We start from the raw sequence: 13,316 nt of genomic DNA on the forward strand, positions 1-13,316 counted from the left end.
GGAGAGTACGAAAGCAGAGGAGAGAGAATAGAGTGGGAAAAGTCCACACAGCCCTCCCTCCTTTTTCTCTGCCCCTGGGAGCTGCACGATTACACTCTGAGTTGTATGGAAGGGAGAAAGATAATACAAAACCCCGGCCCTCTGCCTACCACTGAAGGGAGGCAGCAGTAATGGCAGAGTCTTCTGTGTAATCAGGCAGATGACTTACCTTTTCTATAACCAAACCCTGCTTCCTTTCCTCCTGGCTTCGCAACTCCACTTCCCCATCTTATGTCTCCCTGTCTTGTCCTAGGAAGCTGTGCTGGATTCCAGATGACCACCTTTGCCATTCCACCATCATAAGCATTTGTAAGTGTGGCTGGACCCTGCAAATCCCGAGTTCTTGTTCTAACAAGCCTCTCTCTATGAGAAAAATCTGCCTAGCTTCCCACCACATTCCTATCCCAACCTTCAGAGAGAGTAAATGGGCCCTAAAGGTAGTTCTTTGCTTTGATTCTCAACTTCAGTGGCCTGTTGTGCTCTGGGAGTTTGGATTAGAACCATGGAATGTGGAGGAGTCCTGCTAGGATTCAGAGAGCTGGAGCTGGAGCTGGAAGCCTGAGGCGGGGTGGGGTGGGGTGGGTGCAGACATGACCTGTGCTTTTCAGAAAAACTAGGAGTCCTGAGTAGCGCCCCACAGCCCATTTACAGGTTAACTGGAACCACCTCCCTAGCCTGACCTAGTTGCAGGAAGGACACTAGTAGGCTTTCTGGACCTGCTGCAGTGCTGACCTAATTCTCTGAAAGAATCTCAGCAACACCAGTCAGTCTCTCCCTCATTTCTCCCCCAATCTGGCAACATTTAGTGCTGAGTAGAAAAAAACACTTAATCAGCAGTGCTTCCTTCGAGGCACCAGCAGCCCAGTGTCCACGTGTCTGCTCCACAGCACTGCGTCGGATCCTTCTGCCTCCAGTGGTTGGGCACAACATACTCACCAACAGTGATTGTGGTGCCTGGGCATGTGTGCACTCATGTGTTCAGCTGGCTGTTCTGAAGTCACCCTCCGTATGAGACTGTACAACCTGAGTACTTCCTGGATTTTCCCAGCACCCCTTCAGGAAGTAAGTGAAGCACGCCAATGTTTGCTCTGAGGGCCTTATTAATAAGTCAGTTCCACTGTTTTCCCTTCCCCTCCGTCTGGCAGACGGCCAACCAGACTTACCCTCATACATCTCCAGGATGTGAACTGTGTCTCCAATCTGCAAGGAGAGCTCCACATCTTGAGAGGCATTGTAGTTATAGATCGCTGGAAATGAGAAATAAAAGGGGGAAATGGCATCAGTGGCAGGGAAAATACAAGTCACTAAATAGCACATTCAGTGGTTAGTGAATCACTTATTCAACAAATAACCCTCTGTTTAATGATTTCACGCGAATCACCCACTATAATGCAGAGCACATTCTCCTGGACCCCTATTACTGGTATTTTACAGTCTTTCCTCCATCCAACAAACACTGGTTGGTTGCCTACTAGGTACCACATACTGTGTTAGAGACTGGTAACCGAGTGACGAAACACACACACTTGGTCCCTGTCCCGGCAATTTTTATAGTCTAGGAGGGGAAGAAAGATATTCAACATATTACAGAAACAACTACTTAATTAAAACTATGATAAGCTTTATGAAAGAAAAAAACAGGCTACAATGAGAATATACTGTGGGGGTCTGTTGGTCGGTCCCCTTGTTCATCAGACAACAGCCAGCCTACCCCACCACTGAGCTTATGATCTCAAAGTCATAGGACAAGCCATCTCTCCATTTCCCTGATACAGTAATTGGTAGCCAAAGGGTCCCACTTGTGAGTCCCATCTAACCTCCAGTAACAGGCTGACACAGTAACAGGCTGACACAGTAACAGACTGACACAGGGTGCAATAGAGATGGCCGCTTTGCCCCAGTTCTCAGCACGCTGGGGAACTGGGTTGTCCCAGCACTTCCTCATCAAGGTGATCTCAATCTCCACAGTCCTTCGGACTGGCAATGACTGGGCCACATGGTGAAAAACAGTAGACTAAACTCTCATAACTCACAAGGAAGAAGACTATAAATAACCCAATGTGAAGATAGGCAAGAGCTCTGACTAGACATTTCACCAAGAATCATATATGATGGCTAATAGCACATGAAAAGATGTTCAACACCACTGTCATCAGGGAAATGCAAATTAAAACCACAGTGAGATACCACTTCACACCCCCTAGAAAGGTTGTAATTTTTAAAAGGCAGACAATTGGCAACAATGTGGAGAAACTGGAACTCTCATACATTGCTGGTGGGAATGTAAAATATAAAGATACAGCTTCTTCAGAAAAGTTTCGCAGTTTCTTAAAAAGTTAAAAATGAATTTACAATACAACCCAGCAATTCCACTCCCAGTTATCTACAAAGAGAAATGAAAACACACCTACACAAAAACTTTATTCACAGCTGCTGTGGTAGGCAGAAAAATAGTCCCCTAAAAGATTACCATCAAATTTCTGGAACTTGTGAATGTTACCTTATGTGGCAAAAAATTTCCATAAGTTAAGGATCTTGACAGGAGGAGTTTTTTCTGGATTATCAGGGTGGGCTCTAAATAGAATCACATGTATCCTGATAAGAGAGAGCCAGAGGGAGTTTCAACAGACTTAGAGAAGAGAAGCCAATGTGAAGATGGAGGCAGACAATGATGTAATATGACCTCAAGTCAAGGATTGCCACAGCCACCAGGAGCTAGAACAGGCAAGGAACGGGACCTTCCCTAGAGCCTCTAGAAGGAGCACAGCCTGTCAACACCTTGACTTCAGACTTCTAGTCTTCAGAATTGTGAAAGAAGTTTCTGTTGTTTTAAGGCACCAAGTTTGAGGTAATTTGTAACCAAAGCCATAGGAAACCAATATGGCAGCATTATTCACAATGGCCAAAAACTGGCAACAATTCATCAACTGATGAATGAATGAATAAAATATGGTATATCCACACAACAGGATATTACTCAGCAATAAAAAGGAACACAGTATTAACACATGCTACTGCATGGATGAACTTCAAAAATACGATGCTGCTGGGGCTGGCCCCATGGCCGAGTAGTTAAGTTCACGCGCTCCGCTGCTGGCGGCCCAGCGTTTCGTTGGTTCAAATCCTGGGCACGGACATGGCACTGCTCATCAAACCACGCTGAGGCAGCGTCCCACATGCCACAACTAGAAGGACCCACAACGAAGAATATACAACTATGTACTGGGTGGCTTTGGGGAGAAAAAGGAAAAAAATAAAATCTTTAAAAAAAAAATAAAAATAAAAAATAAATTTAAAAAAATACATATGATGCTAAATGAAAGCCATACGGGAAAAGCACATCTTAGGTGACAAACAGAAATGGCGAGCAATAGGATATGTTGGAGCATATAAAGAAGCCATTTGGTGTAAACCTAATTCAGCCTGACTTTGTTTTTTCAAAAGGGCCTGACATGGCCATTGAGCATGCATTGTATATCTGCTTTAAACATTTGCCATGGCAAGAACAATGCCCTCAACATAAAGGTGCAACTTCCCCCGACACTGACAATTCCATAGGGATAAGCATCTCTCCCTAGGCTAGGAACTGATGCTGTGCTCTCCTGTGACCACCCAGCTCGAGACAACAGAACTGCCACACTGCTGTGCCCACCAAGACAGCAGACCTACTACCTGCTGTGTCCATCAAGTGCTGTGCCAACAGAGTAGTCTCATGACTATTGTAAAAGGGACATTTCAATCATACGTGAAACATCCTCTTTGAAGGTATATTACCACTCTGTATATCCCACTTCTTTGGTGCCCTTCCTTCCTTCGGGAAGGAAGGCCCAGGGCCATGGTCCTCACACTTTGGCTCAGAATAAGCTCACCCAAATTTTCATTTATAGATTGGTTATGGATTATTTTCATCGACACAGACTTCCATTTACAATGTCCAGAATAGGCAAATCTATCAAAGACAGTACAGCAGATTATTCGTTGCCTAGGGCTAGGGGGTGAGAAAGGTGACCGAGCACAGTAGGCCCCAGGGAGATTTTTGGGGAGATGGAAACATCTAAAAACCAGATTGTGGTGATGGTTCCACAGCTCTGCAGATTTACTAAAACTCATTGAACTATATCCTTAAAATGGGTGGATTTTGTGAATGTAAATTAGACTTCAATGAAGCTGTTTTTTAAAAAAGTAGATTTATTTCCTGCCCTCACCCTCTTGAGGAGTGATCTGCATCCTTCCACGAAAAAAGACCCACCTTAAAGATTCAGTTCTATCCATTTACCCAATGACCCAGGGAACCCACGATGTTCCCTGCTTCTGCAGCTCTGTTGAGCACATGAGGATGGTCCCTCAATCCATCTGCCAGATCCCACAAGGTCATCAAAAAGGGAAGAAAAGTGTCCCTGTCATCGCCACTTGTGGGTCCTTACTGCTCTTTCCTGAGCCTGCAATGCATCCTGTATCTGCAGCTTGACCTGAGACTCTTCCTTACATCACAGTCAATCTATCAGGGAATGGAAGGAGTGCACCTCCAGCCACATCTTTTTCAAGCGGCCTCTCTTTTTGAAGGGAATCAACCTGCTCTCAGATCGAAACAGGAAGTAGTGAGGTTGCTGTGTCACAATGTGTTGTGCATTGACCAAGCTTCATCTCTTCCTCATTCTTAGTCATCAGGAAAGTAAGCAGAAGCTCTAAAAGGCAGCACCTGGCAGTGGTAGCTCCAAGCACAAACACCTACCAAGGACTGTTATAAATACACGCACACACACACACACACACCCCATAAACCCAACATGTTTCCTTAAATCCTAGATTCCTAAGCCTGAGAATCAAAGTTCTCCAAAAATTATTCTGGCCTTAATTATCCACGTTCGATTCCATTATCTGCCAAACTCTACCCTCTGCTCCAGTCAAGGCTTGTATTCTCCCCTAAATTCTGCGCTCACCCACGATTTATCCTGCCTGGAACAACGGCTTCTCTTTTTCTTCATAAGAATCCAAACTCAAGTTCACAATTCAATTCGACAAATGAAACGACTACTGACTCCCTACTAGCCTGCATGGGTCTCTTTCTTCTCTCTTGTCCACAACTTTTCCTTCCAACACAGTTTACGTTATTAATCACAGACGATCTTGTGTTATCATCTGTCACCAATCAGAAGGTAAACCCCTCATGAAGAGGGACCTGGTTACACATTACTTTTGTGTCTTTCACATTTCAAGGCACTGGATTAGACCCCAAGAAGGTGCTCAAGGCACAACAGTGACTTTTATAAAATCCACCAATCAATTCAGTTATTCACCACTTCTTCCCCAAACTCCAAGAGTCTTCTCCTTTCCTCAGAAGCAGCAGCTGAGGTTTCCCACCACTCAAGAAAGGGATATGAAAATCACTTCTCCTGCCAGTTTTTGCTTTTTACACAGGAGAGAACCTGCCTTTCCAACCCAAGCTTTCAAAGATTCACATGGGATGCACATCCCTTCAACGACGCCTCTCACTGGACTGAAAAGTCACGGGTTAGAGGACATTGGTACTAGCTGTTTCATGTCTTTGGGCAACAAGACTCCCAATCAGTTATAGCTGTCATCTCCTCATTCCAACTACGCATTTGAGAACGATGCCTTCCCTCCCTCCCTCTCCTTTATACACCTCATTCCTGTTGTATTTTATGGTTTCACTTCCATATATAATACGTATGGAGTGGATGCCAAGTACCAGATTATTTAATGAGGAAACTGAGACTCAGAGGGGAAAATGCCCCGCCCCAAGTAACCCAGCTTTACAAACTGTCCTAACGCTGCTCCTGTGACGATCCACCACATTTTACCAGGCTGGTCCACCAGGGTACGCCCTGGAACAGCTTGGAAACCAGGAGAAGAGCCTGACAGACTGTCAACGTGCTGTCTACCTTAGATTTGTCTCAGGAAGCGAAAATCCAACTTCCAAAACCAAGCTTTATCATACAAATTAGTGACTGGTGGTCACATTGTCTGCTAGCCTGGTGCCATTTCAAGGACGGGCATACAACTCATACACTCAGCGGATCACATTTTCTTCCCAGAATGTGAATAACCATTATAGAGGCAGACAGAGAAAGCGGAAACAAAGGAAATCCTCAGGCTTACACAAACAGAATTGAACACTCAACTCTCTCACCTACACAAGCACAACCTTGAATGAGTTACTCAGTACGGGCCTCAGTTTCCCATCTGTAAACCAGGCACTGGACCAGATGACTGTAAGGGTCCCTGTGCCTCCCACATCCTCTGATTCATGAGGTGATGACAAGAGGCAAGAGAAACAAGTTGTACCATTTTGAACTAGCAGGCACCACCACAATCTCTTGTTTTGTCTGAGGAAATTAAACAAGAACAGGGAGTTGCTGTCTATAAATCGCCTTGCTGGCTGCTGCGTGCAAGGTTGGGAAAGACGAATTGCTGGAATTCTTCCTAAGCAGCTGACTGTTTACATCACGAAAGTGTAATTTTGCAGAGCCAAGTCGACAAGACAGTATGTCTACAAACGTAAAATAGTTTGCATTTTACCAAATCTTTGATTTGGCCTTTTCTTTTAAACCAGCCTTATCTGAGAGAGGAAAAAAGAAAAGAAATTTGAGGTCTCAGGATTATGCAACAAGAAACCAACAGAATAGACTTATAGGCCCTGAAACGAGGATCAGTCCTGATGATGAAAAGTCTGTGGATTACTAGTATTTAACCTTTCTAATAAATTAGGTTCTTTCCTGAACCCTCAAATTACAACCCCCTGAAGAATAACTAAAACATGACATTTCTTATTAGCCGTTTGGCAGAATCTTGTATCCAGGAAACACAGAATGAGGTTCCTATTTGAGTTGTCTACTATTCTGAATATTAAAAAGATGACCAAAAGTGATCATTTTCTTCATTATCTTGATCTGCCTACTTTAGCCATCAGAACTGTAAAAACTAATAAGGTACACCTCATTTTTGACTTTCACTTTGGATTTAATGCAACGATGTCCTAGAAGGCAAGTGGACTTTGTTCCTTTGCTCTTTACTTCCAGTCTACTACAAGGAACAGAGAATCAGATTCAACAGGAGGTATGACCCCATGACGTAAAAAATCTATGGTTTTATGCTGACCATTCCAATCACGCTCCAAACTAGTCTCTTCAGGATGAGAGGACCATCCTGCTGCATCTCTCCTCAGAACCATCCAGGCCAGGGGCCATCAGATGACGACACAGACCTATACAGCTTACCCACATGGGCAGGCTCTTATAGGATTTAATGACCAATTTATTGGTTATTCTTTAGAGATCTCTATTTTAAAGATTACATCTACTTATAGATAGAATAGATAAATATATCTTTTTTTCTTCTTCTTCTCCTCCCCAAAGCCCCCCAGTACATAGTTGTATATTCTAGTTGTAGGTCCTTCTGGTTGTGGCATGTGGGACGCTGCCTCAGCATGGCCTCATGAGCAGTGCCATGTCTGTGCCCAGGATCTGAACTGGTGAAACCCTAGGCCGCCGAAGCAGAGCATGCCAACTTAACCACTCGGCCACGGGGCCAGCCCCGATAAACATATCTTTAATGGGAGAGATATTTCACAGATATAGACTCCACTATGGTTTATTTATTTCCTCACTGGTATCAAGGGATTACCTGCAAACGATCTCATTTAAATTAATATGAAATTAAGTTTACATGAGATACTTAAAGGAGGAAAGCTAAAACAAGGGAATTTAAAATTACAGAACAAAAAAATCTATGCTCAACAAACACAAGGAGCTTTTCTGCACAGCTTCCTTCTCTAAAAAAATGGAGGCAACAGTCTATTCTTCATGTGGTTTTGTGTGAAGCCCAAAAGAAGAATGTATGCAGAGCCCCGAGGACTATGACTAACACCTGGTAGCCACGAGAAAATGGCAGTCACCTTCCCTTTTCTCCCTTCCCCTTTCCTGCCTTGTCCAACTTCCCACTTTGTGCATGGGGGCACCCACATCCTCAAAGATAGACCTGACCACCCTTACCAATAAACCAGTGGATCACTGGTGCAAACTGGGAACCAGGAAGGATGGTAGCGCTAACAGAACAAGATGGCCTCAAGAGTCCTTCCAAGGTCAAGGCTGTTGGACAATACATGCAGGTGCCCGTAAGGACAGCAAAGCCATTTTATTGCCGGCAGCTAAGTACAGAGCTCCCCTAAGAAGCAGCATGAGAGTCAGGGAATATTTCAGTATTTTACCATTTTCTTGCTGCCCCTTCCAAGCATTTCTGCAGTGAGCCAAGTGAGGAACCCAGGTGTTATTCAGAATACCAATGATGCCTCAATCGTGCACTCACTGTAGTACCCTCAATCTGGATATAGCTTTGAAGGGACACCTTCTAATGGCATTCATGCCTATAGTCCTATTAGCTTCTACTCTTTTCAATTGGTCTCCTTCTTGTTAAGGAAAAGTAAAAAAGAAAAGAATCTGAGAGCAACTAAGGCAGGGTTTGAATGATGAAGTAAAAACATTAACTTATTAACGAGCCCAAAACACTTTCCTCCAATTGAATAAGGTATTACTATCACTTCTTCTTGGTATACATCCTTATTAAATAAAAATTAAACAGATCGAAGATAAAAATGGTCAGATCTAAGATTACTACATCTAACTGAGAAACTGAAATCATAATTAAGGAATAGAGAATCAGAAGATAAAAGCCATAGATTACTGTGGAATCTAGAACAAGCACTTTGAAATGATAGTTAAAATGTGAGTGACTATTTTCTCCATATGCACATGAATCTGAGACCAAACACAGTTCACTGAGAAAAGGAATGATCCCCAACCAGGCTGGAAAACCCATCAATTTAAAAACATCAACCTGAAAATACAAATACAAGAGCGGCAGCTTTGGGCCTGGGCTTACTTCTTAACTGGGGCCTGTTCCAGGACAAGCCTTGCCCCATGGCTCACATTCAGGAGGGTCTCAGAACTGAACGCAAGCTTCTTCAGTATTATATACACCGAAGTCACGTCCCACAGAGGGCACAGTGAGAAAACAGAATGTATGTATATGTGGCTGGAAGGACAGCGGACTGAGAAGAGCAAACAGCTGAGGAGAAAGCCAGATGCTGAAGAGATCTGGGAAACCATTTGTTCAAATCTCCTTGTTTCGTAAATAAAGAAATGGAAGCCCAAGGGGTGTGTGTGTGTGTGTGTGTGTAAAGCTGAAAAGTGACAGACCAAGCTGAACCCAAATTATACTCCGGTCATTGAAGATACTTTTCCACAGCTTGGCCAAAAAAGTAACACCCTGGATTCTCAGGCAAGCCATTTATTCTTTTCGGGCTTCAGTTTCCTCATCAATAAAGTGACATTTGTGAACTCCCATTTTATCTACTTAGGTTATTGCAAGAATAAAATGAGAAGAAACATGAAAAGAGTATTGGTAATGTCTTTGGAACCAAGATTTTTAGCATAAGAGAAAAGATTAAGTCCAAATATATATATTTTATATATACATATATATATACACACACACACATACATACATAATAAGTCTGGGCTAATTTATTTGAATTGGAAATGTCAGTATGAATTTGGAATACTTTTCTTTCGGAAAAAAATCCATATTTCACTCCCACTTGTGGCCATAGTGGACCAGAGAGCACATCACGGATCAGATGAACTGTCTTAAACATCTTAAATATTGTCTTAAACATCTAAAAAATGGGAGAAATATACGACACAATGGTTTTCAGACACTGAACAGCACGCAACGCAGAAGGGTAACAGCTGAGAAAAGAGCAGCCGATGAGCTACGTCTGCAATCGCCTCTGCTTACTGCTTGAAAAGAGTCTCCAGGCAAAAGTGCAGGGAGGAGAAACCCAAACAGAGCCCAAGAGTCGCCCTGAGATGGGAGACAGCAGAGAATTCGGAGAGGTCAAGGTGGCTAGCAGGTGCAGGGCGGATAATCAGCAAGGAGGGGGCCACAGGAGCCTGCAGCTCGTGACTGGTCAGCACGCATGTGAAGAAAACTCCAAGGGCAAGGAAAAGAACCGCCGGAACAAAGAACAGGAGGAAATTCCCACCCCCCAAACAGGGCTGGGCACAGTTCACATTCTCCACCAGCAGAGTCGAGACACCCTGGCATACGGCGCCAGTGGGCTGAGTACGGAGACGACGGTCGCCTTAGTAGGGTGACTAAACCAGCCCGAGACCAAAGGCTGTGCTGGTCCCACCCGCAAAGACCAAAATATGGAAAAGTCTGTTCAATCTCGTTTCTTCCTCCAGTCCGAAGAAAGGTGAATACAGTATTTCTATGATTTAATTTTAGAACAAAGGAAAAAAATCTAAAAATTTCAGATTGTATTTCACTATTATCACTTACATTTTTAAAAATTCACCTGAATTACACTTCTTTTCACATACATTTGAAAACAACCAAAGGTAGAGCAGAAAAGTTTTGCAAATTCAACATGCCTCTTCAGTTATCCCCAAAGCATTAAAATACTTTAGGCATGAATGTTCATGAAAAGAAAACATCGTTCATAAAATATAACAACGTAGCGTACAACACAATCTAAATGTTAATAGCAAAATATTTTTCCAACCAGAAGTCTAGGCTTGCTTGTTTTCTGGCATTTAAAAATAGAAATCACTCTAAAACTAGTGGAAAATATATTTCCTGGTCCTCCATACTAGCATGTTATATTTTATTTCAATATAATGAATTGGTGAGGAAGCCACGACCTACAGTACTTGTATTTGCTCCAAATGGAAAGTGTTACAGTTCCAGCTTCTGCTTCCACTTACTGTAAACCACAAACAGAGAAGGACAAAATCAGGTACACCAAAAAGCAAGACATTTTATGACAAGTTGCACATATCACATACACACACCCCCCTCACTCCCCACTCACAACTCCAACCCACGCCCCGTCCCAGAGGAAATTTTTTACAGTTTCAGAGCATAGTACAGTTAAGGAGAAAAACCAAAGATCGGTCTATTTCAGTGAGATGACTGGGGACTTTATTCTCTGAGTGACTCAGGCTTGACACTACAGAATCATCTTAGCCTTGCTACTGTCCACCTCCACTCCCACCATTTTAGTCTTTCCTTCATCCTGTTGAACTTGGATTACTACATTCCAGTCTTAACCGATGCCCCTGCCTCCAGTCTCTCCCCACGTATAAAATGGGACAGGTAATAACAATTATGTCATAGGGCTATTGTGGAGATTAAATAACACTTCTACGAAACACTCCCCACAGGGGAAACTAGCTGTTATTGGTATTATAACACTATTCTGCATAACCATGTCACTCCAATACTTTTTAAACACTACGTATAACGTCTTACCCCCAGCTCAAAAATCTTCCGATTTTCTACTGATGCATACGATTTCAGAATTTTCAAAGCTCGATCCTGTCTGAGTCTTCTTTGGTGATCCTCTTGCTCGAATGGCCCTCTCTACTTTCCTCCATTTGACCAAATCCTATCCATAAAGTAAGCTTACAAAAGGCCAACTCAACAAAGCTTGTCCCGAATTTCCCAGCCCTCAAAGGCTTCGCCACGTCAGGTCACAACGCTCAGCCTTTTCCAAGCAATTCAGAGCTTCACCAACACACGCTGCTGTGTGATGTGACCTGCCCAGGTCGCTCCTGGGGCTCAATGCAAAGAGGAGTCCCACACCAGAGGCTCATGTGCCCGTAAGGTTCTTGACACTGGCCTTCGTGAAGGGGGTTGCCCAACAGAGACAAAAGAGGACCTGTGTAGATTAGTTTCTACTTATATAAATTATAACAGCTTTTCTCCCTCACTGAAGCTCCTCAAAAGGGAGCTCAGAGTGTTCCCGATAGCATCCTTTAGTCAGGTCCCGTCTGACACCACCCTACAGGTCCCGCCTACACAACACTCTACAGGTCCCGCGGGCACAACACTGTACAGGTCCCATCTATACACCACTGTAGACAGACAGTTTTTTTCTTCCTATACTTTGGGTTTTCTCTTTACCTATACTATGCTCTGATATTGTAAAAATTTCCCCTGGGGCAAGGGGGTGGGTTGGAGACGTGAGTGTGGAGTGAGGCATTTGTGGGCATGTGATATGTGAAAACGTGTCAAGGATGGAGGATATGGACAGCACAGCTCCCTAACAAACAGGGCCAAGTCTGGGTTCTCTCTATCTTGATAGTTCTTTGGCCCTTTCAAGAAATCACGAAAGGGGTAAAGTTAGCTGCCTAAGCTGAGAGCCATTTTTCCCCCTCTCAATTCTCTGTCATTTAAGGGGAAGTTTAACAATACTGTTTTTGTCAGAAATATTTGAATCTCCTTTTCGTCATCATACTTTATGCTTTCTATTTTCTGGTGTTTGTTTTGCTTTCTCTCTCTTGCTCTGGGGATTCTGGTTTCTGTTTTCCCTTCTGGTACTATAAGGTAATTCTCTGTATAGAAAGGCTTTACTTGTATTTGTCAAAAATTGGAAAAAGTTCAAATGCCCTTCAACAAGAAAATGAATCAACACGCTGTGGTACATCCATACAGCGGAACTCTACTCAGCAACAGAAAGGAACAACTATTGACTGCCTCTCAAACGCATTCCGTTAAGTGACACAAGCCAAACCGAAGAGGACACACACGCCATGTGATTCCATGTAGGCAGCAGCCTGGAAAAGGTCACACTACACGGGAGGAAGACAGACCCATGGGCGCCAAGAGCTGGGGTTGGAAGGGGCGTGACTAGAAAGGGGTATGGGAAAAATTTTGTGAGTGATGCAAGTATTCCATGGAATGGGTTTGTCAAAATTCACAGATCTAGGCACTAAAAAAGGTGAATTTTACTGTATGTAATTTATACCTTGATTTTTAAACATTTTAACAGAAAACTTCATTCTACTTGCAATTGCTTCACCACTTTAAAAAAACCTCTTGAACTTACCTACCTTAATTATCAAAACCTTTAAGGAGACGTTAATCAATCAGTACCCTTTCACATCCTCGGACCTCTCCTCAAACCACTTCCTAGTTGTTCACATAATCTGGCAGTTTCATTGCATAATATTATAGTTAATGGATCATTATTATTTATGTACTTTTTCAAAAAGTACTCTTGGATGCTATTTTGTATCTATATTTAAAACAATTAGTCGTGTGTACTCTTATGTCTAATTGGTTTCTGATTTACCACTAGTCTTTTTATAGCATTATTTCCTCATTCTTACATTTTTCGGGTTGATCCTTAGGTTGTCTAGAGTAAATCTCTACTATGGTCTGAATGCTTGTGTCTCTCCAAAATTCATTAT

The 13,316-nt window shown here is 43.0% G+C and overlaps 1 protein-coding gene across 1 annotated transcript in view; it reads right to left on the reverse strand.

The window, feature by feature from the left end:
- The window catches only part of DOCK5 (dedicator of cytokinesis 5), a 205,718-nt gene that overhangs the window by 149,773 nt on the left and 42,629 nt on the right, over nucleotides 1–13,316 (reverse strand). Inside the window, exon 2 of the mRNA XM_046656390.1 lies at nucleotides 1,203–1,286. Within this exon, the coding sequence (XP_046512346.1) occupies nucleotides 1,203–1,286 (84 nt within the window). The remainder of the gene's footprint in view (nucleotides 1–1,202; nucleotides 1,287–13,316) is intronic.

This window comes from Equus quagga, chromosome 3 (genome assembly GCF_021613505.1).
Source record: "Equus quagga isolate Etosha38 chromosome 3, UCLA_HA_Equagga_1.0, whole genome shotgun sequence".
Classification (NCBI taxonomy): Eukaryota; Metazoa; Chordata; class Mammalia; order Perissodactyla; family Equidae; genus Equus; species Equus quagga.